The sequence below is a fragment of the Littorina saxatilis genome, linkage group LG16 (genome assembly GCF_037325665.1).
Source record: "Littorina saxatilis isolate snail1 linkage group LG16, US_GU_Lsax_2.0, whole genome shotgun sequence".
NCBI classification, from domain to species: Eukaryota; Metazoa; Mollusca; class Gastropoda; order Littorinimorpha; family Littorinidae; genus Littorina; species Littorina saxatilis.
This window is the reverse complement of record NC_090260.1, coordinates 13,434,087-13,458,337: the sequence shown is the minus strand read 5'-3', so window position 1 is coordinate 13,458,337 and position 24,251 is coordinate 13,434,087. Positions and strand designations below refer to the sequence as shown.

The 24,251-nt window shown below is 42.1% G+C and overlaps 1 protein-coding gene across 1 annotated transcript; it reads left to right on the top strand.

Annotated features, from left to right (window-relative positions):
- Positions 1-15: 15 nt before the first annotated feature.
- On the top strand, positions 16-23,775 carry LOC138950444 (uncharacterized). The gene is made up of 14 exons (XM_070322177.1): positions 16-237; positions 1,033-1,236; positions 5,674-5,855; positions 9,124-9,283; positions 9,596-9,719; positions 9,983-10,103; positions 11,746-11,845; positions 12,531-12,602; positions 13,635-13,810; positions 14,797-14,931; positions 15,337-15,381; positions 17,208-17,345; positions 18,000-18,113; positions 20,679-23,775. The coding sequence occupies exons 1-14, from the start codon at positions 135-137 to the stop codon at positions 20,835-20,837; spliced, it is 1,833 nt and encodes a 610-aa protein (XP_070178278.1). The 5' UTR covers positions 16-134; the 3' UTR covers positions 20,838-23,775.
- The last annotated feature ends 476 nt before the right edge of the window (positions 23,776-24,251 follow it).

Genomic DNA, 24,251 nt, shown 5'->3' with positions numbered 1-24,251 from the left:
TTCTAAGCAAATTAAAAACATGAGAGTGACGTCGCTTTGGGATTTCGCTTTCCTCTGTCCAGTTGTGCAATGGTACGGAAACTGGTTGCATTTGGAGTTGAGGAAGCTGTGATTAAACGACTGCTGATTAAAATATGGAGTTGGAAGGAGAATCCGACGCGACGGCATCTGTCCAAGCAATGGAGCGACTTCACCTTACAGCGAGAAGCTTTTCAGACACCGAGAGGAATCTCATGTGTAGGTACCATTACCACTACCAGTATGCATTGCCATTGAATGATTGATCATTTGATGATAGAATGATTATCATTGTAATGACGAAACTGTATGCTAGAAGCAATTTTGTCTGTTAAATACACGACGTACAACTTTTCCCTTGTAATTTCCATAACATCTAATACTTTGGCCGTGAAGACATGAACAATATGTTTTCAGGGATGGCCAAATCTCAACATTTTAACTCGCCAGACAAGCTATCGAGTAACTTCAAGAAAGTCACAAGCCCGCCAGAAATTTCGCTGGTCTGGTATAAACCACACAACAAATTATGAGTGTTAGATGTCTCACACAATTAAAACAGTGGTGACACGCACAGGAGCCTCGTTTTTGATTCACTAGAACATGGCGATGATTTTGCAGACGACAGAAGTTTTTACATATATGCAGTGTTTATATAGCTTTGAAAGTAACACTCGATGAAACAACCAAAAGTTGTTAATTTGACCAGAATGTTCACTGGCCAGCCGGCGTTTTTTACTAGCGCGGCGGATTTTTTACTCACCCCTTGCGATCGGGCCAAGATTTGGCCATCGATCCTTCGTTTCCTCTATACTCAGTACTCTCTAGAATTAGAAGTTTTAAGTGAATTAATTAACAGCTGTAGATTGAGGAACAGAAAACCTCTGAGGGAAGGAGGGGTGGGTAGGTGGAGGGTAGGCACAAGTGAGCCTAATTATCACAAAAAATCTGTAAAACAGGTTTTATTGTAAATGTAAGTCATTATTACATTTTGATCTCTTGCTCTTGTTGCAGTGAAAGAAAAGATTCGCTCAGCGTTAGACCAGCTGAGGGAGGTAAAGGCGCTGGTGGAAGGCAGCCATGACACTTTTGTTCCGCTCAGCATCAACGAACAACCGTTGCTGGAGCTCAAACAATTACTGCTCATGCACGTCCCTTCCTCCATCACCGACGAAGCACGCCAGCGATTTTTCATGCTTATAGACCAGGCTCTTGCGGGTAAGGCAAAAAATAAAAGTTGGTTTTGGGTTACCCGACCAACCCTAATTTTTCCTGCAGTCACCCTAACACTTTGGCCTTTGGCCTTGGTTGATAAAGATGAAACAAAAGACGATATGGTCCCCTCGGACAAAAAAAAAGCTGGTCTGTCAACAAGCCACCAAACATCTTATAATATTTTAGATTTGGGAATATATGACTCAATTTTGTTGTCTTCTGTCGACCTCTATTTTTATTTTATTAATCTGGGGCCCAAGGACTGTTATGCCGGGGTGGAAGTAGAGATAAGCGCCTACTTCCCAAGAAATGCTCCATATGGCTTCGTGTCTCCAAACACCTCTGACAGTCAAATCCAGCTCCTGGCCTTCACGTGGCGGGCCCTGTCTTCGACTAACAGGAGAAGGGATGCAGGCGGGTCCCTGGCGCCTTAAAACCAGCTGCTTCGGGCAGATGGGGCTCGTCAACCTTGGATGGTCGCTCATCCAGGAGAAGAACAACTCCGATTTCAAAACCCGCACTGCCTTGTGTGCGCCTTGGGAAAGGCAAAGGCTACGAGACGGAAAACTTCGACAACAAACCCGGGTAGAGTGGACTCGACAGCCCAGCAAGGCAGCTACTCTTGGGGAGGAGGCAACCCTGAGTAAGAACCTCAACCACCGAAGACGGAAGACAGCAGCCAACTTGGCGTGGGGAGAAAATCGGCTGTCTACGCTTCCACGATAATAAACATCGAACGCAGAAGAAGAAGAAGAAGAAGAAGAATTTCATTAATCTGAAACATCTGATACATGTGTATGACTAAGTGCCAAAAGGTGCGCACGAAAAGCGGACAAAGGGGCTAAAAAATAAAAGTTGACAAACACGACTGATATTGTGATTTTTGTTAAGACAACAGATGCTGGAACCCAATTACGAAAAGAAAAGATAAATTTACCCAAATGATTTTACAAATAACGATAATTTTGTTCGTTATATCATTCAAAACGGCACTGAGTCATAGCATTAAGGTTATCTCGCACGTTTTTAAAGCTAGGGCTTTGAAACTTGGCACACAACCAAAGTATAATGACCTCCAGGTATGGTGCACATCACATTAAACAACATTGAATTTCAAGGTCACAGCGAGGTTAAATTTCCTTTGCAAACTGGAAAATTGTCGTTGTCACGTCTTACATGTTTTAATACTAGATCAGTTAGACTTTACATACTTCACATACTTTCAGCATTTTTATAAAACCTCATTAAAAGTGACCTGCTGGTTAATCTTTGTCAAAGTTCAAGGTCACAGCGGGGTCACATCTGGTCCAAATGTGGAATATTTTCAATTTATTCAGCGCGTTTATAGCACGAGCTTTGAAAATACACACAGTTCTAGTGTATAATGTTCACACACGATTAAAGTCTGGTTGAAAAAGTCAAGGTCACAGCAGGGTCGCGTTGAGGTCAAACATATACATTTTTCAATGAGGTTTTCTCATATGTTTTTGAAGCTAGGGCCTTGAAACTTGGCACACTACGCAAGTTAAATTAAACCTCATCAAATTCCAAGGTCACAGTAAGGTTAAAGATCCTTTAAGGATATTTTCTAAAAAAGGTGACCGCCTGGTTAATGTTTGTCAAATTTCAAGGTCACAGCAGTGCCATCTGGCTTAAACTTTGAAAAATTGTCAATTTCTTCAACTAGTTTTATAGTGTTTGAAGTCATTCACACATGATGAAAGTCTGGTTGATAAAATCAAACGTCAAGGTCGCAGCGGGGTCGCATTGAAGTCAGACACATACAATTGTCATTTTCACGAACGCCTTTTAAGCAACACCTTTGAAACTTCACACATTCCAAAGTTTTGATGTTGTTTGGTTATAATCAAAGTGTGGTCAATTTCCATGATTGAGAGCATTCAGAGGGGTCAAGTTGAGGTCACACAAAAAGTGATAATCTTTATAAGACTCACGTTTGCTGCTATTGCTCACTTGACATTGGTGAAAGTGCTTATTTTATAATTGTTGATCTTGATGTTTTGACTAATTAATATTACCAGGATCAACCATACCAGATTTCAAAGTCCAGAAGTTGTCAAACCTCAAACCTGTTGGAAGTTTCAAAGATTTAAGCATCAACAAATTTCTATTTGATTTGACCTCAAATAACAGATTTGACCTTAAATCTTAAAACAGATCAAGCAGACTTTGGTTTTATATAAATTGAAGTTCAATACAATTTCCTTTTTTTTTTACCCAAACCATAACGCCACTTTGACCTTGACATTTGACTAAGGTCGACCAGACTTGGTTCATGTTTGCTGGTGTTGTCCATTTGTAAATGTACTGATATCTGAAATATGACATGACTCAGTATGTTTTGTCGTTCCATGCTACATGCAGTGTCCGAACAATCTCATTTTTACCCACACGAGACCCTGCTATGACCTTCACATTTCTCAAGGATCAACCTTGAATTCTCCATGTTGAACAATCATTAAGCAAAAGCGTTGTTTGAAGTTTGAAGGTTCTAGCTTCAAAAATCTCTGAAAAAATATGTTTCATCCGTTTTCTGAACCACATGTGACCCAGCCGTGACCTTGAAATCTGACAAGGGTCAACAAGACTTTTACCATGCATGGGGGCGATTAAACCCCAAATGTGTGTGAAGTTTCAAGGTTTCAACTTAAAAAACGTCTGAGAAAAATATACATTTTCCTTTTTGGACAATGTGTTGCACGCAAGACAACACGACAAACGCTCGTGTTATCATTCTTTTACTTTAAGGTCGACTTGCGTGCCCGCTCTTTCGCTAATCTCAATTAAAATTCATCTTAGAAGTTCGGTTTTATTACGCTTTTAATTAAGAAGATTAAACTAAGACAACAAATAGTTAGTTTTACCCATTAAACTCGATAAGGTAGTGACATTTTATGTTGAACGCAAGAAGGTGTCGCACGCAAGATCTGAAAAGATGTTGACGACATAATTTCAACACTTGATAGCGCAATCGTGGTTCGTGATTTCTTCACAAATTTTGAACACAGAATGTGTCACGTGGTTCCGTAAATGAAGTAGATCTTTGTACATGTAAATTTTGTTTTTAAAAGAAAATAACCGTTAATTACCGAACATTTTGTCGCACGCAAGATATGACGAAATTTTCAAATCGTTTTCAAAAATGCTGTTCAAAAGTTCTGCAGTCTTTGCTGGATTACTTGAAAGACAGCAGTTTGATACACCGTTATCGCTTGACGTGTCGACATCAATTCCAGAGTTTTTGAAAAAGAAATTTAGTAAATATCTGCGATTGAAAAATGTATGCCGTGATGACGAATCATCTTGCGTGCGACACCTTAAAATTCGGTTATCGAAAAAAAAAAAATTCTCTCGAGATTTAGATTTGACGTTTGGTCTCGTCTGTAAAGCGATGTTTCAGGCATTCAATCAAACTAAATGCAATTCATTTGTGCTTCTTGTTATTTTTCTGTGGCATATTCAAAACACGAGGTATCACGATGTCCTTTTTCAGATGGCCGGTTTTGGCGTTATTTTTGACTTTAAACAAAGATAACTTCAAAACCGTTCAAGTCAGACACACGAAATTATGTCCACTATCTCTTCGCACATTCATCCACACACACACCAATTTTCAGCAGACACACGTTTTTAGAAACATTTTTATTGTAAAACAAAGTCGTCTTCTGTTCTGTGAGCACCTTTTGGCACTTAGTCATATATGAATAAACAAAGGGAAGTAAGCGCTCTAATTGCAGCCAACATGTGTAAAAAAATAACTCTGAAAAAAACCCAACAACAACAACAACAGCAACAACAACAACACTAAACATCACCCTGTATTATGACTCGACTGTGAAGGAGCTTTTTTATTTTATTCTTTTTTTCTTCCTTCTTTTTTTTCTTTGTTCCTTTGTATTTATTCTTTCATTTATTCTGTGTTTTTTCATGACCAGAATTTTCGTTCTTTCTCTCTTGTTTTTGGCTCACGTAAGTGTAGCCTATGCGATGATAAACTTTGTCTGTCTGTGCGTGCGTGCGTGCGTGTGTGTGTGATAGAAACTTTAACATTTCCGAGTCTATGGATAAAGCTCGCATAAGAAGATTACGTCTCGGTCAAAAGTGTTTGACGTGTGTGATAGAAACTATTTGAAGACGTCATATTATGACGTAAGAGGGTTGGACGCAAAGGAATTACTGAAAGTCTCGGTCATTGTTATTGTGAGCGGGCCGAGACTAATTGGCAGATCCAGGGTCTCCCTTTCTTGCACAGTTTCACCTACGCTTACTGTGTGTGTGTGTGTATGTGTGATAGAGTGATTGAGTTTGTGTTACTGTTTGTCGATTTCTTACGTGAGCCTTGAAGGCTTCGCCTCTTGTTTTTCTTTCTTACTGCTTTTGTTGATAATGTATTCATTGACCCCTGTGTTGCTGTGGCAGACAGATGTAAGAAGATAGTGGCGGGAGTAGTGCTGACCTGCCCTTGGTATGCGGCCACACAGAAGGAAAGGGGAGAGCAGGCCAAGCACAACATGCTTCTCGTGGTCGTCATGAACGACGATCGTCAGTTCTTCTCACCGGCCAATCTTCAAACAAAGGAGGCGGGCGGTGTCGTGGATCTGGTGAGGAGGAGTAATGGTTTTGCATGTATCTCACCCGTCATCTAAACAACTGCTGACCCTGTTGTTATTGGTCTGGAAAATTCCCCCCCCCCCCCCCCCCCCCCCCTCGATTTGCTGCTTTGTGATTTATTCAGGGGACATAATCAACATTAAAGCAATTAAGGTTATCTTAGTTTGGATCTGCTCTCGCTCAAAAAACAAGAAAGGTAGGCTGTTGGAACGTTTGTTATTGACAAAACAATACATTCACATATGAATGTATATATTGAATATATATATATGTAGCCAAGTGCACTTCGCTACCCTAAACACTCTAATCATCGCATAGCGAAACAGCCTTGTGTACAGTACAAACAGGATCACCCACCCCATAGCAGACGATACGATGCTGCGCGCGCACCATTGCCGGCGCAAATTCTAATAAAATACCTTTCTCTATATATCTACCTAACTTCTATCAATCAAAGTCCCTTTTATCTTTCATACGGTCCTAATTATATTTAGGTTTGCATAGAAGTCACTGATTAGGCTGGATGGCTGCATATTATTGTGTTATTTACGATAATGCTTCGAACTGACCAAAGCGTCACTTTGACCTTGACCGGTTTTCATGTAGTGTCGAGAGAAATTGATTCTCACAAACTCATCTTTGTCTTTTCAATCATTGTTTTGTCATTTTTGTATCACTATTACATATCCCGTACCTATGTTGCATATGATTTTAGTTTGTTTATAAGGATTTGGTTGTAATGAGTGATGCTTGGTTTCTCTGCAAAGATTGCTAATTTATGCAGACAGGTACTCGCGCAGGAATTTAGCCGATTCCATTTACTTTCGGACTTTACCGCTTCGTACTAAGTCAATGTATAATTTTCCCCCAAGTAACGCATATCATGATGTTTGTCTAGGGTTCTTCTTTTTATCTGTATGATTTATGAGTTTGTCCATTATTCCAGTTTAGAGAGTTTTGTAATTTTCCGCACTGAAGTTGGTTCAGTGCCTTCACTAGGACCATTGTTTTTGCATCCTACTAAATAAATATAAGTTTTTCCGAAATGTGATCTATTGCAATAGAAAGCTAAAGGTCGTAGCTTTAATTTGATGTATTGTTTGTTAGGATTGGTTATGTATTTGTTTAAATAACGTAGGGTAAAGCATGTGTAAGAAACACAGATTCCGTGTTTCTGGCCGTATTCAGTCCGATTTTCATCACCGCCGGACGGTGCTTTCTGTGCAGTCCGCGCCGGGGCTATAAGTATAAGCCGGACACCGGCATAAGCATGCATTCGCTCCTAGCAGCTGAACACGACACTACACTTGCTTTGCTGTCTACGGGTTTCGCCTTCGGCCTCTACGTTTCCTTGCATTGTTTTCTTGAATAAAAAGTTGAAGCAAGACGCTTGGACTTGGGCTTCGTGTATCTACTACCTTTCCACTCCTCCACTACATATATATATATATATATATATATATATATATAAGAATATATTATACATTCACATAATTATGGGAATGTATTGTTTTGTTCCAACAACCTACCTTTCTTGTTTTTTTATTCTGAATTTTGGAACGTTGGCAGTCTCTTTGTTTTTAGATCTGCTATAGCTCGTGAAGGCATATTACTGCACACATTAAATAAGAAAAAATGTCGACGGCATATTCCCTCTTAAAGCAAGGTATGACTGTGTGTCCTTCACTACCAAGGTGCATGCCAAGTTCAGCTCAATCCGCACATAAACACCAGAGATCTGAGTGCGGACAGCAGGACGGACAGGCTGACAGAGTGAAAGCTATACATCTCCCATTTACTGTGGGTATAAAAATGTCTCAAACTGCCCCAAGAGGTACACAGTTGGGTGTTTTGGGGTGGAGTATTGACACTACACCGGGAATACCTTGAAGGTAGAGTTGTACAGTGGTACCTGTGACGAAAGGACACCCTTGGGACCAACCCAAAGTGTCCCTACATTGCAGGTGTCCTTTCATGACAGGTGTATTTTAGGAGAGATAATAGACAAAGGGACAACAGAAGGTGTCCTTTCATGGAAGGTGTCCTCTAAGCAGAGGGGACCTACATCGCAGGTACCACTGTAATGAAAATATGTGACCCTCCACCACGAAATGAGTCGCATGTCACCTCGCGCGGTTCTGCGCTAGGCTTAATATAAGTCCGGGGAGTGTTTGATAACAGTGTGAGGGTCACCTTAGTCACAGGCTTATAACTCTCTTCGCTCTTTTCTAAAACGGGTTTCACCACTGGATAGAGCATAAAAATCCCTTTAGGAAAATGTAAAAATATGAATATCATGCAAAGGTGACATGCGACTCATTTCGTGGTGGAGGGTCACATATGAGAAGTCTTCTGGATAATCTAGCTAATTTGACATTGATAAATGCAAGGAACATTTACTCTGCTTTAATTTAGACACACCTATACAATCATCCTGAACTCAGGTCAAAATGAGTTACCTCCCTTCGGGTCTCATTTAACCCTGACAGGATGCCTTGGTTTTCTTTCTGTGGGTAAGAAATCGATTTTTGACATATTTAGAGCTTTTCGTACTGAGTTATTGATATAAGCAGATTCGCGATCGTCGATAATGATTTTTCATGGTGTTGTGTAATTTTTAGATTACAAAGGAATTGATTATATCGTAAGACAGTTTCAAGCGAGCTATCTTTCGCGGGTGTATTTACTGTTTAAACAACTCTAACTATGGCAAAAGTGTCACGTGATAATCAACTTTGGCTACGAAGCAGACGATACTTTTTTCCGTAACCAGTTGGGAGTGATGCAACAATATCATGGTCTCCTTCCCACAGCAGTCTCAACATTTCGACTTGTTTTAACCTTAGAACGATGTCTTTATCATAACTGAAGAACAGAACGGAGATCACTGTTGAAGTCGGCCAATCTGCAATCACTTTTGTCTCAGTTGGGAGATAAACTCTGTATTCTTGTTTTGATAGATTCTGCGCAGTAATTATACATCCTGTCAGAGAGACCATGAGCGATAGTGTGGTCCGATGATTATCAGAATGACCTACAATGCTTTACTTGAAAACGATTCGTAACTAGACTAATATGTTAAGTGAAAGTGAATAGGCAAAGAAGCTTCTGTATGCAAATTCTTACACTTTTTTATTTCTTATAGTTAAACGTCCTCTGTTTCTTAGGTGTTTTGCTTTGCCTATAATAATAATTTGATGTTCTATAACACACTTTTCTTGTTTTGATTAATATTATAACTGTGTTTTTCAATTTCAGGGCTGGCTTTCAGTGGTAGAGTTGTTTCACTTCGGGCGATTTTTGGTGAAGGGGCGGACACGATATGTGGAAACAGCGTTTTGCGACAAAGACGCTCTGGTCTACTCTTCTGACGAGTGGCAGCATCTTCGCGATCAACTCTCTGTTAATACAGTGACAGGTGTGTGTGTGTGTGTTTGGAGGGGAGAAAAGTTGGTAAAGTGCATGTGTGTGTGTTTAGGTGCATGTGTTTGTGTTTAGGTGCATGTGTGTGTGTTTAGGTGCATGTGTTTGTGTTTAGGTGCATGTGTGTGTGTTTAGGTGCATGTGTTTGTGGAGGGGGTGGGGGGGTTGTGCTGTTTGTGCATGCCTGCGTGTATGTGTGTGTTTGCATTTATATGTGAGTGTGTGCAAGAGAGTCTATGACTGTGTGTGCTGTTGTGTGCTTGTAACTGCAAACTATTTTAACTTGTATTTGTACAATATGTTTCAGGGTTGCGTCCCTTCCAAGAGGCGTGCTGCGGTCAAGCAATGGGCAGTGTGGCAAAGAAAAGACAAAATGGCGGCATGAAACTGAAAGAAAGCGCTACTCTGGCTGAAATCTGTGAAGCTTTCAGGTGCAGGTTCAGTTTCTCTTGGAATTGTTTTTATTCCTTTGTATGTTTTTATATACAGTATATCTTTTTCATGTGAACAACTCAAATTAAAAACATCTGAAAATAAAGGTGAATGCCGACAAGTGTCCTTGCATTGTCCCAGGAGAATATGTTTGATTTACGGTAAAGTTCCTTGTAAGTACCAAGTGTGAAGTAGACACCCCTGCTTTGGATCAGAAAGTGAAAAAAATAGTTTCATTATTTTCTGTGTTCTTGTTTCCCAGGCTTTTGAATCACGCCCACAATCACCATGACAACCGCCCACCTGTCACCAATGGCTTACACCCTTCTTCTCTGCCTGAGACGGCCCTCCAAGCATTGGAAAAACTGAAAGCATTGTATAAGGTCAGTGCTTTTGTACGGTTTGCCATTTATGGCATAACTGGGTAAATCTCTTTGTCTTTGTCTGAGATATCTCTCTTTAAGCATTGTATAAGATCAGTGCTTTTGATGTATGGTGTGACATTTCTTGCATAAATCATTGTGCTTACTTCTTCTTCTTCTTCAGAGTTCCAGAATTGTCTGGTGACGTGTGAGCTCGTTTGCCCATTTGGGTTCCCCACACTATACTCTGAGAGCATAGTGAGCTCACTCCGCTTTCGTTGAGTAGGCATGCTGGGTATTTTCATGTTTCCGTAACCCACCGAACTCCGACATGGATTACAGGATCTTTTCCGTGCGCACTTGGTCTTGTGCTTGCGTGCATGTACACACGAAGGGGGTTAAGTCACTAGCAGGTCTGCACATAAGTTGACCTGAGAGATCGGAAAAATCTCCACTCTTAACCCACCAGGTGGCAGCGACTGGGATTCGAACTCACGACCTCCCGATTTGGAGGCCGACCTCTTACCACCATGCCACTGCACTTACATTGGCGGTCAGATGCGGGGATATAGCTCAGTTGGTAGCGCGCTGGATTTGTATTCAGTTGGCCGCTGTCAGCGTGAGTTCGATCCCAGGTTCGGCGGAAATTTATTTCACAGAGTCAACTTTGTGTGCAGACTCTCGTCGGTGTCCGAACCTCCCCCCGTGTACACTACATTGGGTGTGCACGTTAAAGATCCCACGATTGACAAAAGGGTCTTTCCTGGCAAAATTGCTTAGGCACAGTTAATAATTGTCTACCTATACCCGTGTGACTTGGAATAATAGGCCGTGAAAGGTAAATATGCGCCGAAATGGCTGCAATCTACTGGCCGTATAAAATTTCATCTCACACGGCATCACTGCAGAGCGCCTAGAACTGTACCCACGGAATATGCGCGATATAAGACTCATTGATTGATTGATTGATTGATATACTCTTCACAGTACAGTGACAGGCAGCTGCATCCGTTGACTATAAAGCCCGTCAGGTCAAGCTTAAGATCTGTTTGATTGCCATGCAGTGTTGTCCTCAGTCCTTAAGTCTTCGGTCATTGATTTGACACATTGGCCTGAGTCCTGGCTGCTCGGCCGTCCGATAGTTTTAATATGTAAAAAGTCTTCTGACCATCAATTTTCCTACCAAGCAGGTAAAGCACGACATTTAGACCAAATACATATTTCCTATTAAGGTCCAACTGACCTTTTGTCTTCTGAATCAAAAAGCATGAATGGTTGAAAACACAATGTTAATGGAACGTTTAATTATTGACAAAACAAAACGGTACATTTTTGTTCATAATTAAACGTTCAATAACCTGCCATTCTTGTTTTTTTATTCTGAATTTTGGAAAGTTAGCACTGTCTCTCTGATTTTGGATATGAGGCTAGGAAAAACACTGGCTATGACTGTGTACTGTAATTATGTCTTGACAAAGTTAAAAAAGATGGAAATACCAGTCATATCAACATATGCTGCAGTGGAAAAAGCTGAGAAAACCAGGTCCTCAAAGAAGTCCAAGCCTTAGATGTAGCAATAAGTTGGTGTTTAATGATGCCATTTGACTGATTTGGCTCTCAGTGTTCATGATGATTTCTTATCAATGTATTATTTTGCTTCCAGGATCCAGACGTGTCAAAGCAAGATATTTTCGCGTGCCTGTGCTCATGGCATGATGCCCTCAGAGGACGGATGAAACAGACCAAGTTCAGCGATCAGAAAGGTACGTCTTTCAAGAATATTCTGGACTGATTATGTTATTTAAAATTGCCTGCGTTTGATTCCAAAGCAATTATGGATCATTGCTTAACGCATGGATTTTAAAAGTTCTTTCTTCAAAGTTTATATAATAAACTGTTCATTTTGAAAACAATATGCATAGTTTGGGATTCCATGAACTCTAAAGTTCCATCACAAGTATGCATTATACCCTTAGAATTTTTGTCAGGACTCCATAAAAACTGTTTAGCTTGCCCAGAGGTGGGATACCTCCTAATATTGTGATGATTTGAAATGCTGGGTTGAGCGAGCAAGTCACTAAATTATGGTGTGTGTGTGTGTGTGTGTGGGGGGGGGGGTGTGTATGTGCGTGTGTGTGTGTCTTTTTGTGTTTGTGTGTGTGTGTGTGTCTTTTTGTGTGTGTGTGTGTGTGTGTGTATATTTGTGTGTCTGTCTGTGTGTGGTTTGTGTGTGTGTTGTGTGTGTTTATGTGTGTGTTTATGTGTCTGTCTGTCTGTCTGTCTGTCTGTCTGTCTGTCTGTGTGTGGTTTGTGTGTGTGTTGTGTGTGTTTATGTGTCTGTTTGTCTGTCTGTCTTTCTGTCTTGAATTGTCCTTCACATTTGCATGGCTTGTGGTGAGAGTTTGAAGCATTTTGCTGACTCATTCTTTTGTTCCCAATGATGTACAGCTGTGGTTGCTGTGGTGGGGGAGTGGATGATGGCAACGAGACTGCAAGGCAGAACACTGGACCCTGTCAAAGGTAATTAGCACACACACACACACACACACACACATACACACACACATACACACACATACACACACACACACACACACACACACACACACGCACACACACACACACACTCACACACACACACACACATATATACACACACACACACACAACAGTTTATGTTGCGGTTTGCTCCTTAGTCTTACAGTTATCACTTTTTCTTTTATTTGTAAGTTGACACGTTGCAGTAATTAAGGTTCATCCTAAGTTGACAGACATTTTCCGGAAATAACTCTGCCATGATTTTCAAGTCTTGTGGAAAAATTGCGTCCCTCTTTAGAGTGACAGACAATAACATGTGATCAACCAGTTAATAGTACCACGATCCAAGCGATCAGCTAACTCTGATGTGTGTATTATGCAATGTTGGCTCGACATGACCCCAATTCTTTCAAAAACATACACATCAGAGTTTATGAATTGTTGCGGCAATGATCCCTGGCCTGAGTGATAGCTGACACGCGTGTTTAGTGATCACTGCCGGTCATTGCCAGGGAATCGTGGCTCCGATGTGCACATTTTTGAAAGAAGAAGACATCATATTGAACAGGCATTGCAATATCATACACATCAGAGTCAGTTATTCGCTGCGACCATGGTTTGAACTGATCGACCCTGTGTTATTGTTTGTCACCCAAAAGTCAGGTGCAGCTCTTCCACACCGCTTGGAAATCCTGATGGAGTTATTAATGAACATCATACTGGCTCAATTGCCTTGTGGATAAGACAACGGCCGCCAATGAAAAAGGTTGCTGGTGCAGATCCTGGTCGCGCCTTGATGAATAAGGGTAGAGATTTTCCCAGGTCAACGTATAAGCTAAAGGCTAATCCCCCTTCCTGTGTACATGCAAGCACAAGACCTGCAAGGTATGGCTCACCAAATGGCAGGGTAAAAACTGTTCATACACATATGAATAATTTAGGGGTTAATTCATCCTATGAACGCAGGGGAAGACTTAATTGATGAACATGGCCTATTCTCACCTGGTTGTGCAGGTGTGGCAGACGGTCACTCACGCCTACTGCAGCTGATGCTGGAGATCGGGGGGCCGCTGACCAAGTTGACGCCCGACCAAGTCCTGCTTGTGGCGCGTGCCGGCAGCTACATGTACGGCCTGTCCACTCCTGACAGCGACACGGACTATGTGGTTGTGTACAGGGACACCTCTCAGGTACGACAATAGAGATATAGATGTACTTCTTCTTCTTCTTCTGCGTTCGTGGGCTGAAACTCCCACGTACACTCGTGTTTTTTGCACGAGTGGAATTTTACGTGTATGACCGTTTTTTACCCCGCCGTTTAGGCAGCCATACGCCGTTTTTGGAGGAAGCATGCTAGGTATTTTCGTGTTTCTATAACCCACCGAACTCTGACATGGATTACAGGATCTTTTTCGTGCGCACTTGGTCTTGTGCTTGCGTGTACACACGGGGGTGTTCGGACACCGAGGAGAGTCTGCACACAAAGTTGACTCTGAGAAATAAATCTCTCGCCGAACGTGGGGACGAACTCACGCTGACAGCGGCCAACTGGATACAAATCCAGCGCGCTACCGACTGAGCTATATCCCCGCCATATAGATGTACAGGGACACCTCTCAGGTAGGACAATAGAGAGATATAGATGTACAGGGACAAAACTCAGGTATAACAATAGAGAGATATAGATGTACAGGGACAAAACTCAGGTAGGACAATAGAGAGATATAGATGTACAGGGACAAAACTCAGGTAGGACAATGGAGAGATATATATGTACAAGACGTGAAACTGTGGCGCGTGCCGGCAGCTATATGTATGGTCTGTCCACTCCTGACAGCGACACAGACTATGTGGTCGTGTACAGGGACACCACATATAACATACCGTTCGCCTACAAGTAAGGCCGGAGCATAACATAACATGCAGATTACAATACTGATGAAAAGAGAGAGAGACAGACAGACAGAGATTCTGAGAGAGAGAAAGAGACAGAGAGTCTGAGAGAGAGATAGAGAGAGTCTGAGAGAGAGAGAGAGACAGAGAGAGAGAGAGAGAGAGAGAGAGAGAGAGAGAGAGAGAGAGAGAGAGATGTTTGATATAATCCAGTGAGTCAGTGCTTTGAGAGCCTCCAGAGAACTATAGCACTGTATTATTAAATGTTTGTGCTGTGTTCCAGTCAGTGCTGAGCGCCAGTAGTCGTCCCTCCGAGTGCTTTGAGAGCCGAGGACCAGAGAAACAGTTGGAGTACGGAGCGTACGAAGCCAGACTGCTGTGTGAGATGTTGCTGAAAGGGAGCGTCGTCATTCTAGAGGCGAGCATCTTAAACAATTGAGGGAAGTGCAGATTGTGTGTGTGTGTGTGTGTGTGTGTGTGCGTGTGTGTGCGTGTGTGTGTGTGTGTGTGTGTGTGTGTGTGTGTGTGTGTGTGCGTGCGTAGAGCTATTTCCAGAAAATTACAGAATAGCTGATCATGAAAACACAGACAGACAGACAGACAGACACAGACACAGACACAGACACACACACACACTGACACACACACACGCACGCACACACACACACACACACACACACACACACACACACACCCACACACCCACAGTGCAACGTTTGCTCTTTGCACATCATTATTGTGACTTGCTCTTCTGTGCGACTGCATTGGGGAGCTCCTCTATCAATGTTTGACGTTCATGTGTATCCTTGCTGTCTGCTTTCAGCTGGTGTACCAGGGCGACCACGAGTATGTTAGTCCACTGTGGCAGGTAAATATTTGTGACGATCTTGACCAAACGGTTTTCTTGTACAGTGAAACCTTACTCCAAGACACATCCAAACATACCCACAGCAAGAAGGAGAAGCTTGTGACAGAGTTATATTGAACCATGGTTTAAGTCTTTTTATACAACTCCTGTAATGCAACTGAGGAGTGGATTAAATCTAGTTGATTATTTTTAGAGAAGTGAAAAATTAGAACGAACTACTTTACACCCAAAAATCACACGTGGATTATTCGAAGTTTGAATAAAGAGGGCTAAAAAATAATCAATACTAGAATTTATTTTTAGAACATGACATCATTTGAAACCCAGACGATTGGACCCTGTTGCGGAAGAATACAACGTTGACTCAAACTGTAACAACAATGGCTGCTGCGAGCGACAGTTTTGATCTGAATTTCGATTTCAATGATTGGGATTTCACCGAATTAACTCTAGTGGAATCAAGGGACATTTTTGATGACCCGGCTGCTGCACCGGCACCAAAAAAACGGCGATTCAGTGCGGTGTCTGACAGTGTACTAGAGTTGTGCGCCTTGAATCACTGTCTGTCTCGATCGCTCTCTCAAAAACGGCGATTCAGCGCGGTATCTGACAGTGTACTAGAGTTGTGCGCCTTGAATCACTGTCTGTCTCGATCGCTCTCTCAAAAACGGCGATTCAGCGCGGTATCTGACAGTGTACTAGAGTTGTGCGCCTTGAATCACTGTCTGTCGCGATCTCTCTCTCTCTCTCTCTCTCTCTCTCTCTCTCTCTCTCTCTCTCTCTCTCTCTCTCTCTCTCTCTCTCTCTCTCTCTCTCTCTCTCTCTCTCTCTCACAAACATGTCCCTTGATTCCACTGGAGTTAATTCGGTGAAATCCCAATCATTGAAATCGAAATTCAGATCAAATCGTTAGCTAAACGGAAGTTCGACTTTTACTACCCTCACAAGTAAAGTTTGTGTCAGAATCGAGGGGACTATTTGAATGACGCGCATTTGACACTCTGAGTGATTAGGCTGAAATGAAATTGCCTACAAAATGTCGTCTGCATGACTGCATGTTCGACTCGTGTTGTTCGTTGTATAAATAACTTAAACAATGACGACAACTTGTTGATTACTGGAAAATAAACCCTCGTGGGTATTTGCAGCCGCTTGGTAATTCACTCGTGTGCTCTGCGGTCATTGTTTAAGCTCTATATTGCGTTTGGTGTGTGTTGTGTTTGTGACAGCAACTGCACAGCGAGAAGGAGGAGCTTGAGACTGGGGTATACAATGGAACCTCCTTTTACGACCTTCACAAATCTGAGAAAATTGGGTCTTAAAAACATGGGTGTTACTCTTCCGGGTTTTGCTGGATTTCCGGTTTTTGACAAAATCTGAAGCCGGAAATTCCGGTTTTCCGGATTTTCAAAAAAAAAAAAAAAAAAAAAAAAGCTTCGTTTCGCTAAGTTGAAATAACGAGCAGCGGTTCCGATCAGACTTTTGACACCGGTTCGCGTGCTTTCTCGGTTCGCTCCCTTGGATTTGCCGCCATCTTGCTTATTAGGATTTGGTTTCGTCGGTGTCCAGAAACTTTCTTTCAAACTTGAGCATTTTGGACCCCTGCCTTTCAGGTTTTTTGATTTTTCCCAGTAACACCCATGTAAAAAGGAGGGAGTCTTAAAATGGGGGTAATTTTACAGAGGTTATGAACAGAAAGTCTGAAAAAACAAGGTCTTATAAAGGAGGGAGTCTTAAATTGGGGGGTCTTAAAAGGGGGGTTCCACTGTATTGCAGGGTGGTTTATTGCATGTAATGGCATTTTGTGTGTGTTGTGTTTGTGACAGCAACTGTACGACAACAAGGAGAAGTTTGTGACGGAGCTGGGCATCCAGCAGTACCTGGGCCTGATCAAGAACAACTTCACCATGATACACAGTCACAAACTCAAAGACACTGGACGCGAGAGAAAGCTCTTTTATCAGGTCTGTTACTCAATGGGCGGTTCTGGTGAGGTTATGCCCCTTCTTTCTTTCGGCTGGTAACAGGCGGAACCTCGCGGCAAGATCACACGAGAAAGGAAAAAACCGTGCATTGGTCCCAAATAGCATGTCGCTTTGGTAACAGTTCGTGTGTAAGTCGGGCATTTTATGCGGTCAAAAGACAATGGTAACAGGCGGAACCTCGCGTGAAGATCACAGGAGTTGTCTCGCGTTATCACCCCAGAAGCGCTCATTGTCTGTGACAATTCACAAAAAGGCAAAACATGCAGCATTAAAATGCCCATCATAGAAGTTATAAAAATAAAAGAAAACCCCATTTAAAAAAAAATGTACACGTCCACCTTGTGAAAACATGCAGTAGAAAACATAGCTTAAGAAATAAACATGTCAAAATAAATAAATTTAAAAAAGAATGAGAAAATTAACACTCTTACACTTACACACGCACGCACGCACACACGCACGCACGCACGCACGCATGCACGCACACACACACTCACACACACACATACACACACACACACACACACACACACACACACACAGAGTATCAACCTCATCCCCCCACATCCAACCTCCAGGATCCCGGAATAGTTAAGTTAAGTCTGATTGCCTGATGATCAACTCTGTGTGCAGATTTTCCACAAGATGGCCTGTACACGTCACATGCTGGCGGGCGAAGCGCCCCCTGTGAGAGTGACGGGCCCTGTCAGGGATTTCATCATGGATGTCCGCACCAAGAAGCTGGAGGCAAGTGGATTCCTGCGCCTATTACAGTGGAATCGCCCTTTTAAGACCCCCTCTCACCCCCCTCCCCCCCCCCCCCCCCGATTTAAGGCTCCCTCCTTATTAAAACCTTGCTTTTCCAGAGTTTCTGTTTAACCTCCATTTTAATACTACCCCCAGACCTGGGAACCCAAACGATTTTGCCGTATTTTGTAAGCATGATTGTCTAGAATACGATCAGTACGGTCTGTGGAAAAAAAATACGACGAGAAAAATTCCCGGACTACTTTTCTTCACAAGCCCATCCCGAAGCCGATCCAGTATTTTGACACATGATTACAGTTTTTGTCAGTAAACATTGAAAGAAGCATGTGTTTTAAATGTTTTGGTTAACTTAATGAACGGTGCGACGGACGCGTGTCAGTGAAGCATGTTTGAATCATGGATGTTCAAATGCTGTGTGGAGTACGTACGCTCATTTTTCTGAAAATACAGCCAGTTTGTTTGAGAATACTCCAAGTGGAAAACAGGGGTTCCCAAGTCTGTACCCCTTTTTAAGACCTTATTTTCTCAGAGTTTTGGTGTTTTGTTTGTTTGTTTGTTTGCTTGCTTAACGCCCAGCCGACCACGAAGGGCCATATCAGGGCGGTGCTGCTTTGACATATAACGTGCGCCACACACAAGACAGAAGTCGCAGCACAGGCTTCATGTCTCACCCAGTCACATTATTCTGACACCGGACCAACCAGTCCTAGCACTAACCCCATATTGCCAGACGCCAGGCGGAGCAGCCACTAGATTGCCAATTTTAAAGTCTTAGGTATGACCCGGCCGGGGTTCGAACCCACGACCTCCCGATCACGGGGCGGACGCCTTACCACTAGGCCAACCGTGCCGGTCAGAGTTTTGGAGGTCTTAAAAGGGAGGTGTCACTGTATAGAAAAAAGAAGAAAAAAAGTGACTGCTGAAGTTTCAAAATAAGACTCAAGAAGACAAGATAGGATTACAGATTGAAAGTTTGATAAATATATTAATGACAGGGAGACTACTGCGTCACCCTTCACAGCAGACTCTGTAGTTGTCTGCTGGCGAGGAGGGCCAGCTTTTTATAGCTGGAGGTATCTTCTACATCGCGCACACCTGTGAATTGTAGAGTTGTGTTTGTGATGGGGTCTGGCGGCTGCTGTCTCCTTGTATACTCTTGGGAACCTTTGCGTGCCCATAGCAGTATTTGTAGTGCTAAAAAATTAGCTCTGGGGCGGGGATGTAGCTCAGTCGGTAGCGCGCTGGATTTGTATCCAGTTGGCCGCTGTCAGCGTGAGTTCGTCTCCATGTTCGGTGAGAGATTTATTTCTCAGAGTCAACTTTGTGTGCAGACTCTCCTCGGTGTCCGAACACCCCCGTGTGTACACGCAAGCACAAGACCAAGTGCGCACGAAAAAGATCCTGTAATCCATGTCAGAGTTCGGTGGGTTATAGAACACGAAAATACCCAGCATGCTTCCTCCGAAAACGGCGTATGGCTGCCTAAACGGCGGGGTAAAAAACGGTCATACACGTAATATTCCACTCGTGCAAAAAACACGAGTGTACGTGGGAGTTTCAGCCCACGAACGCAGAAGAAGAAGAATTAGCTCTAAAATCTCATCCTGTTTGAATGGCTTTGCGTTCAAAGATGATTATTGTTGTGCTTCGGGCAATCAGTTAGAGGGCCCCAAAGGGGGGGGGGGGGGGGGGGGGTGGTATCATCACGATCACGGGAAGGGATATTTTAGCTTTCACGATCACAGTTACCTTGATTTTGGGGCCCTCAATCAGTTACATTATACAAGAATACTCTTCCACTGATACATGCTGAGAGTGAAGAAACAGTATACATAAATGACAAATAATTATTAGAAGCTGAGAGATGAAAACTCAACTCCCCCAACTCTAACAGATGTAAATTTCTTGTTCGGAGAAACAAAGGGACATAAGCGCTTAAAATATAGATGACAAGTGAGAGCTAAATTGATTCCTTAAGTTCTGATTCTCATTTCAGCATTTATTCTGGCAGGACAAAAAGTAGATTTAACGATATCCTTTTTAAAAAAGACATTCTTAAAGAAATGAGGCAGAGCGCTATTTACATGGCGACGTATCAATCAATCAATCAATCAATCAATATGAAGCTTATATCGCGCGTATTCCGTGGGTACAGTTCTATTTTATTTTAATTTTATGCAATTTATATCGCGCACATATTCAAGGCGCAGGGATTTATTTATGCCGTGTGAGATGGAATTTTTTACACAATACATCACGCATTCACATCGGCCAGCAGATCGCAGCCATTTCGGCGCATATCCTACTTTTCACGGCCTATTATTCCAAGTCACACGGGTATTTTGGTGGACATTTTTATCTATGCCTATACAATTTTGCCAGGAAAGACCCTTTTGTCAATCGTGGGATCTTTAACGTGCACACCCCAATGTAGTGTACACGAAGGGACCTCGGTTTTTCGTCTCATCCGAGCGCTTACTTCCCTTTGGTTATTTGATAAATCCTTTTTCTTTTCGCAGTATTAATTCATTTTATTTCTTGTAGGGCGAGCTGTCAAGGGAGAGCCTTCTGAGCAAGGCGACGTCAGAGTACGACACACTTCGCCATCAGCTGGCCAACCGATTGTTTCGTCTGCCGGAAAACCCTGACTATGAGTTTGTGACAAACTGGCTTCTGGCTGTTAGAGGCAGCTGTTTTGGATGAAGACTTTAATAACAACAATCACAACGACAACAACAGCATTGATGAAATGGGAAGGAAGGAAGGAATGCAGGAATTCAGACTTTGAATTTGTCACAAACTGGCTTCTTGCTATCAGAGGCAGCTGTTTGGAATGAAGATTTCAACAACAACAACAACATGCAACGACAACATCAACATTGATGAAAAGGGAAGGAAGGAAAGAATGAAGGAATTCTGACTTTGAATTTGTCACAAACTGGCTTCTTGCTATTAGAGGCAGCTGTTTTGAATGAAGATTTTAACAACAACAACAACAACAACAGCAAAAACCAAATTTAGATGAAAAGGAAAGAAAGATGAAAGGAATTTGTGGCGAACTGGCTTCTAGCTGTTAGAGGCATGCAGTTGTTTTGGATTTAGACCTCAATAACAACACATACATGAACCGAACGGGAAGGAGGGAATAAAGGAATTCCAACTTTGAATTTGTCACAAACTGGCTTCCTGCTCTCAGAGGCAGCTGTTTTGGATGAAGATTTCAATATGACAACAACAATAACTAAAACAACAACAAAACTCATCAACATGAATGAAAAGAGAAGGAAGGAAGGAACTCAAACTTCGAATTTGTCACAAAATGGTTTCTGATATGTGACCCTCCACCACGGAATGAGTCGCATGCCACCTTTGCATGATTTTCATATTTTTACATTCATCTCAAGGGGTCCTGATTTGGCCTATTATGGTCCGCTGGACCCGAAAAGCAACAGCTAACTAGCTAACTAACATTCATCTCAAGTGTTTTTTATGCTCTATCCAGTGGTGAAACCCGTTTTAGAAAAGAGCGAAAACTGTTTGAGTTATAAGCCTATGACTAAGGTGACCCTCACACTGTTACCAGACACTCCCCGGACTTTTATTCAGCCTAGCGCAGAACCGCGCGAGGTGACATGCGACTCATTTCGTGGTGGAGGGTCACATAATATGAGCATCAGTCTGAGTTGGAAGGAAGGTGTATGCTCTCGGTCAGTACATTTTGATACGTCCACATGTGTTATTTATTCATGAACTTTTCTGTCATGCTGGTGTGTTTTTTTATGCACTTTAATCTGAGGATATGTCATTGGTTTTAAGTTTAACTAAGAAAGAGAGAGAGAGAGAGTGTGTGTGTGTGTTTGTGTGTGTGCCGTTTGTGTGTGTGTGTGTGTGTGTGTGCCATGTGTGTGTGTGTGTGATTGCCATGAGTGCTTAGCAATTTGAGATGTCAATTGTTGTTTGTTTTTTAGTGCAATTCTTAATTTTGAGTTAATGTGATGTATTTTATGTCTGTAACCACCGGACACTGCATAGCAATTTTTTTAAATTTTTATAAGGACAATAAACAATTTTAGTCTTGACTTTGAGTGAATTTGAATTCAGATGCAGCTGTTTTCGGTGAAGACAAACCGGGCGGGGATGTAGCTCAGTCGGTAGCGCGCTGGATTTGTATCCAGTTGGCCGCTGTCAGCGTGAGTTCGTCCCCACGTTAGGCGAGAGATTTATTTCTCAGAGTCAACTTTGTGTGCAGACTCTCATCGGTGTCCGAACACCCCCCGTGTGTACACGCAAGCACAAGACCAAGTGCGCACGGAAAAGATCCTGTAATCCATGTCAGAGGTCGTTGGACACGAAAATACCCAGCATGCTTTCTCTGGCCTAAATGGCGGGGTAAAAACGGTCATACACGTAAAATTCCACTCATGCAAAAACACGAGTGTACGTGAGAGTTTCAGCCCACGAACACAGAAGAACAAGAAGAAGAAGACGATCTCACATAAATTAAGGAATTTGCTCCAAGAACCATCACACAGGAGTTTTCTGAATTCTATGTCAAGGAACCACTAATGAAAGAAAATATGAAAGAAAAAAATGCAAATCAAGTTTTTGTTTTGTTGGGAAACGATCGAGTTACCTTCCTAATTTGTTACCGTATTTGACGGACTACAAGCCGCGACTTTTAACACAAAAAAATCGCATTGCGGCTTATAAAAAGATGCGGCTAAAATGTTACCTAAACTTGAATAGCATTCACATAATGGAAGTCGCCGCGGATTTTCATTTCGCTCGATTAGCGATTACTGGTACTTTATTAGCTCTCTACTCAAGACTCGGCGCTTTTCTCTTTCTTTCGCGAATCTTCGTTTGTCTACAAGTCGTTGTGACAAGATAGCGTACAGAGAAACACCGGATGTATCAGGATCTCGCGTGTGCGAGATTCCGTTTTTTTGTGTCTCGCGATAGTTGGAGGAGCGAGAGCCGCCATGTTGTGTTTTCATCTGCTCGAAATGTGCGCAAAAGTCGTAAATCATCCCAAAAAAGCTTATTCCGGGCGGGACTACATGTGTGTGTTGGTTACAAATTGTGTGTGTGTGATATTTTTCTTCAAACTTTTTCACTTTTCTTCTTTGTTTCACTTGTTTTTTCTCGGAGCCGATTTCGCCAAATACCGTACTTTTGTTTGCCTGGTTGTTTTGATTGATTGACACGATCTGATTATATTTTTTTCGACGGCGGCTAATATAGTGACGCGGCCTATACGTGGCTCGTCCCAATGTTTTTGTCAAAAGTCGGGGGTGCGGCTTATAAAACGGTGCGTCTTGTAATCCGTCAAATACGGTAATTGAAAACTTTAGAACATTTGAAATACTTAAAGACCTCAATGACATTTGAAGAAATGTGCTACCAACTCAAGAGTGTAACACTAAATTCATTTCCTGCTAACACGCTAGAGTGATAGAGAATCTCAAATGTCACTTGCGTTATGTGCAAGCTACAGCTGAACATTGATCCATTTTATTGGTGTTTTGCGGTATTTTCTCTTCCCTTTGAATGTGTACATTTTTCTCCTCAGATTTTACAACTTACGAACACACACTGTGATATCAAGTATTGATTTTTAATACAGATTTGATTTGTTGAACATTTGTTTGTTCATGTTTGAATGTAAGCGAGGGACCACACAATTGACACAAAAGGCGAAGAGTGTTGTAATGCATATTTGAGCGTGCTTGCGAGCACATGCACACAGACACAAGCACGCATACAGGCAGGCACACACAGACAGACAGACACACACACATGTACCCCATAACGCAGTCTATCTATAAACATATGACTGACTGAATGTAAAGAAAAAAACACACAAATTAATGTCTTTACCAACCACTTTACTGATTTCCCTTTTGACCATGATTATGAGGCATGATTTAAATTAGACCTGTCAAATGAAACAAGACGCATGTGAGGTCAGGCACAATACTGAGCAAAAAGTACAAAATGAATGGTAGCCACTTTCTGGATTTTTTTTTGCAAAGAACTGTTTTCTTCTGGTTGTTAATGTTGTTGTATTGTGATTAAAGAGAGAATAAAGAATTAATATCATTTTACAGATTATTT

Bases quoted from the DNA above. Each gene is read 5' to 3' on its own strand.
- LOC138950444 (XM_070322177.1), top strand. From the start codon at position 135: ATGGAGTTGGAAGGAGAATCCGACGCGACGGCATCTGTCCAAGCAATG. The intron at 5,856-9,123 runs GTGAGGAGGAGT...TTTCAATTTCAG, and splicing joins CGGGCGGTGTCGTGGATCTG to GGCTGGCTTTCAGTGGTAGA. The intron at 12,603-13,634 runs GTAATTAGCACA...CTGGTTGTGCAG, and splicing joins AACACTGGACCCTGTCAAAG to GTGTGGCAGACGGTCACTCA.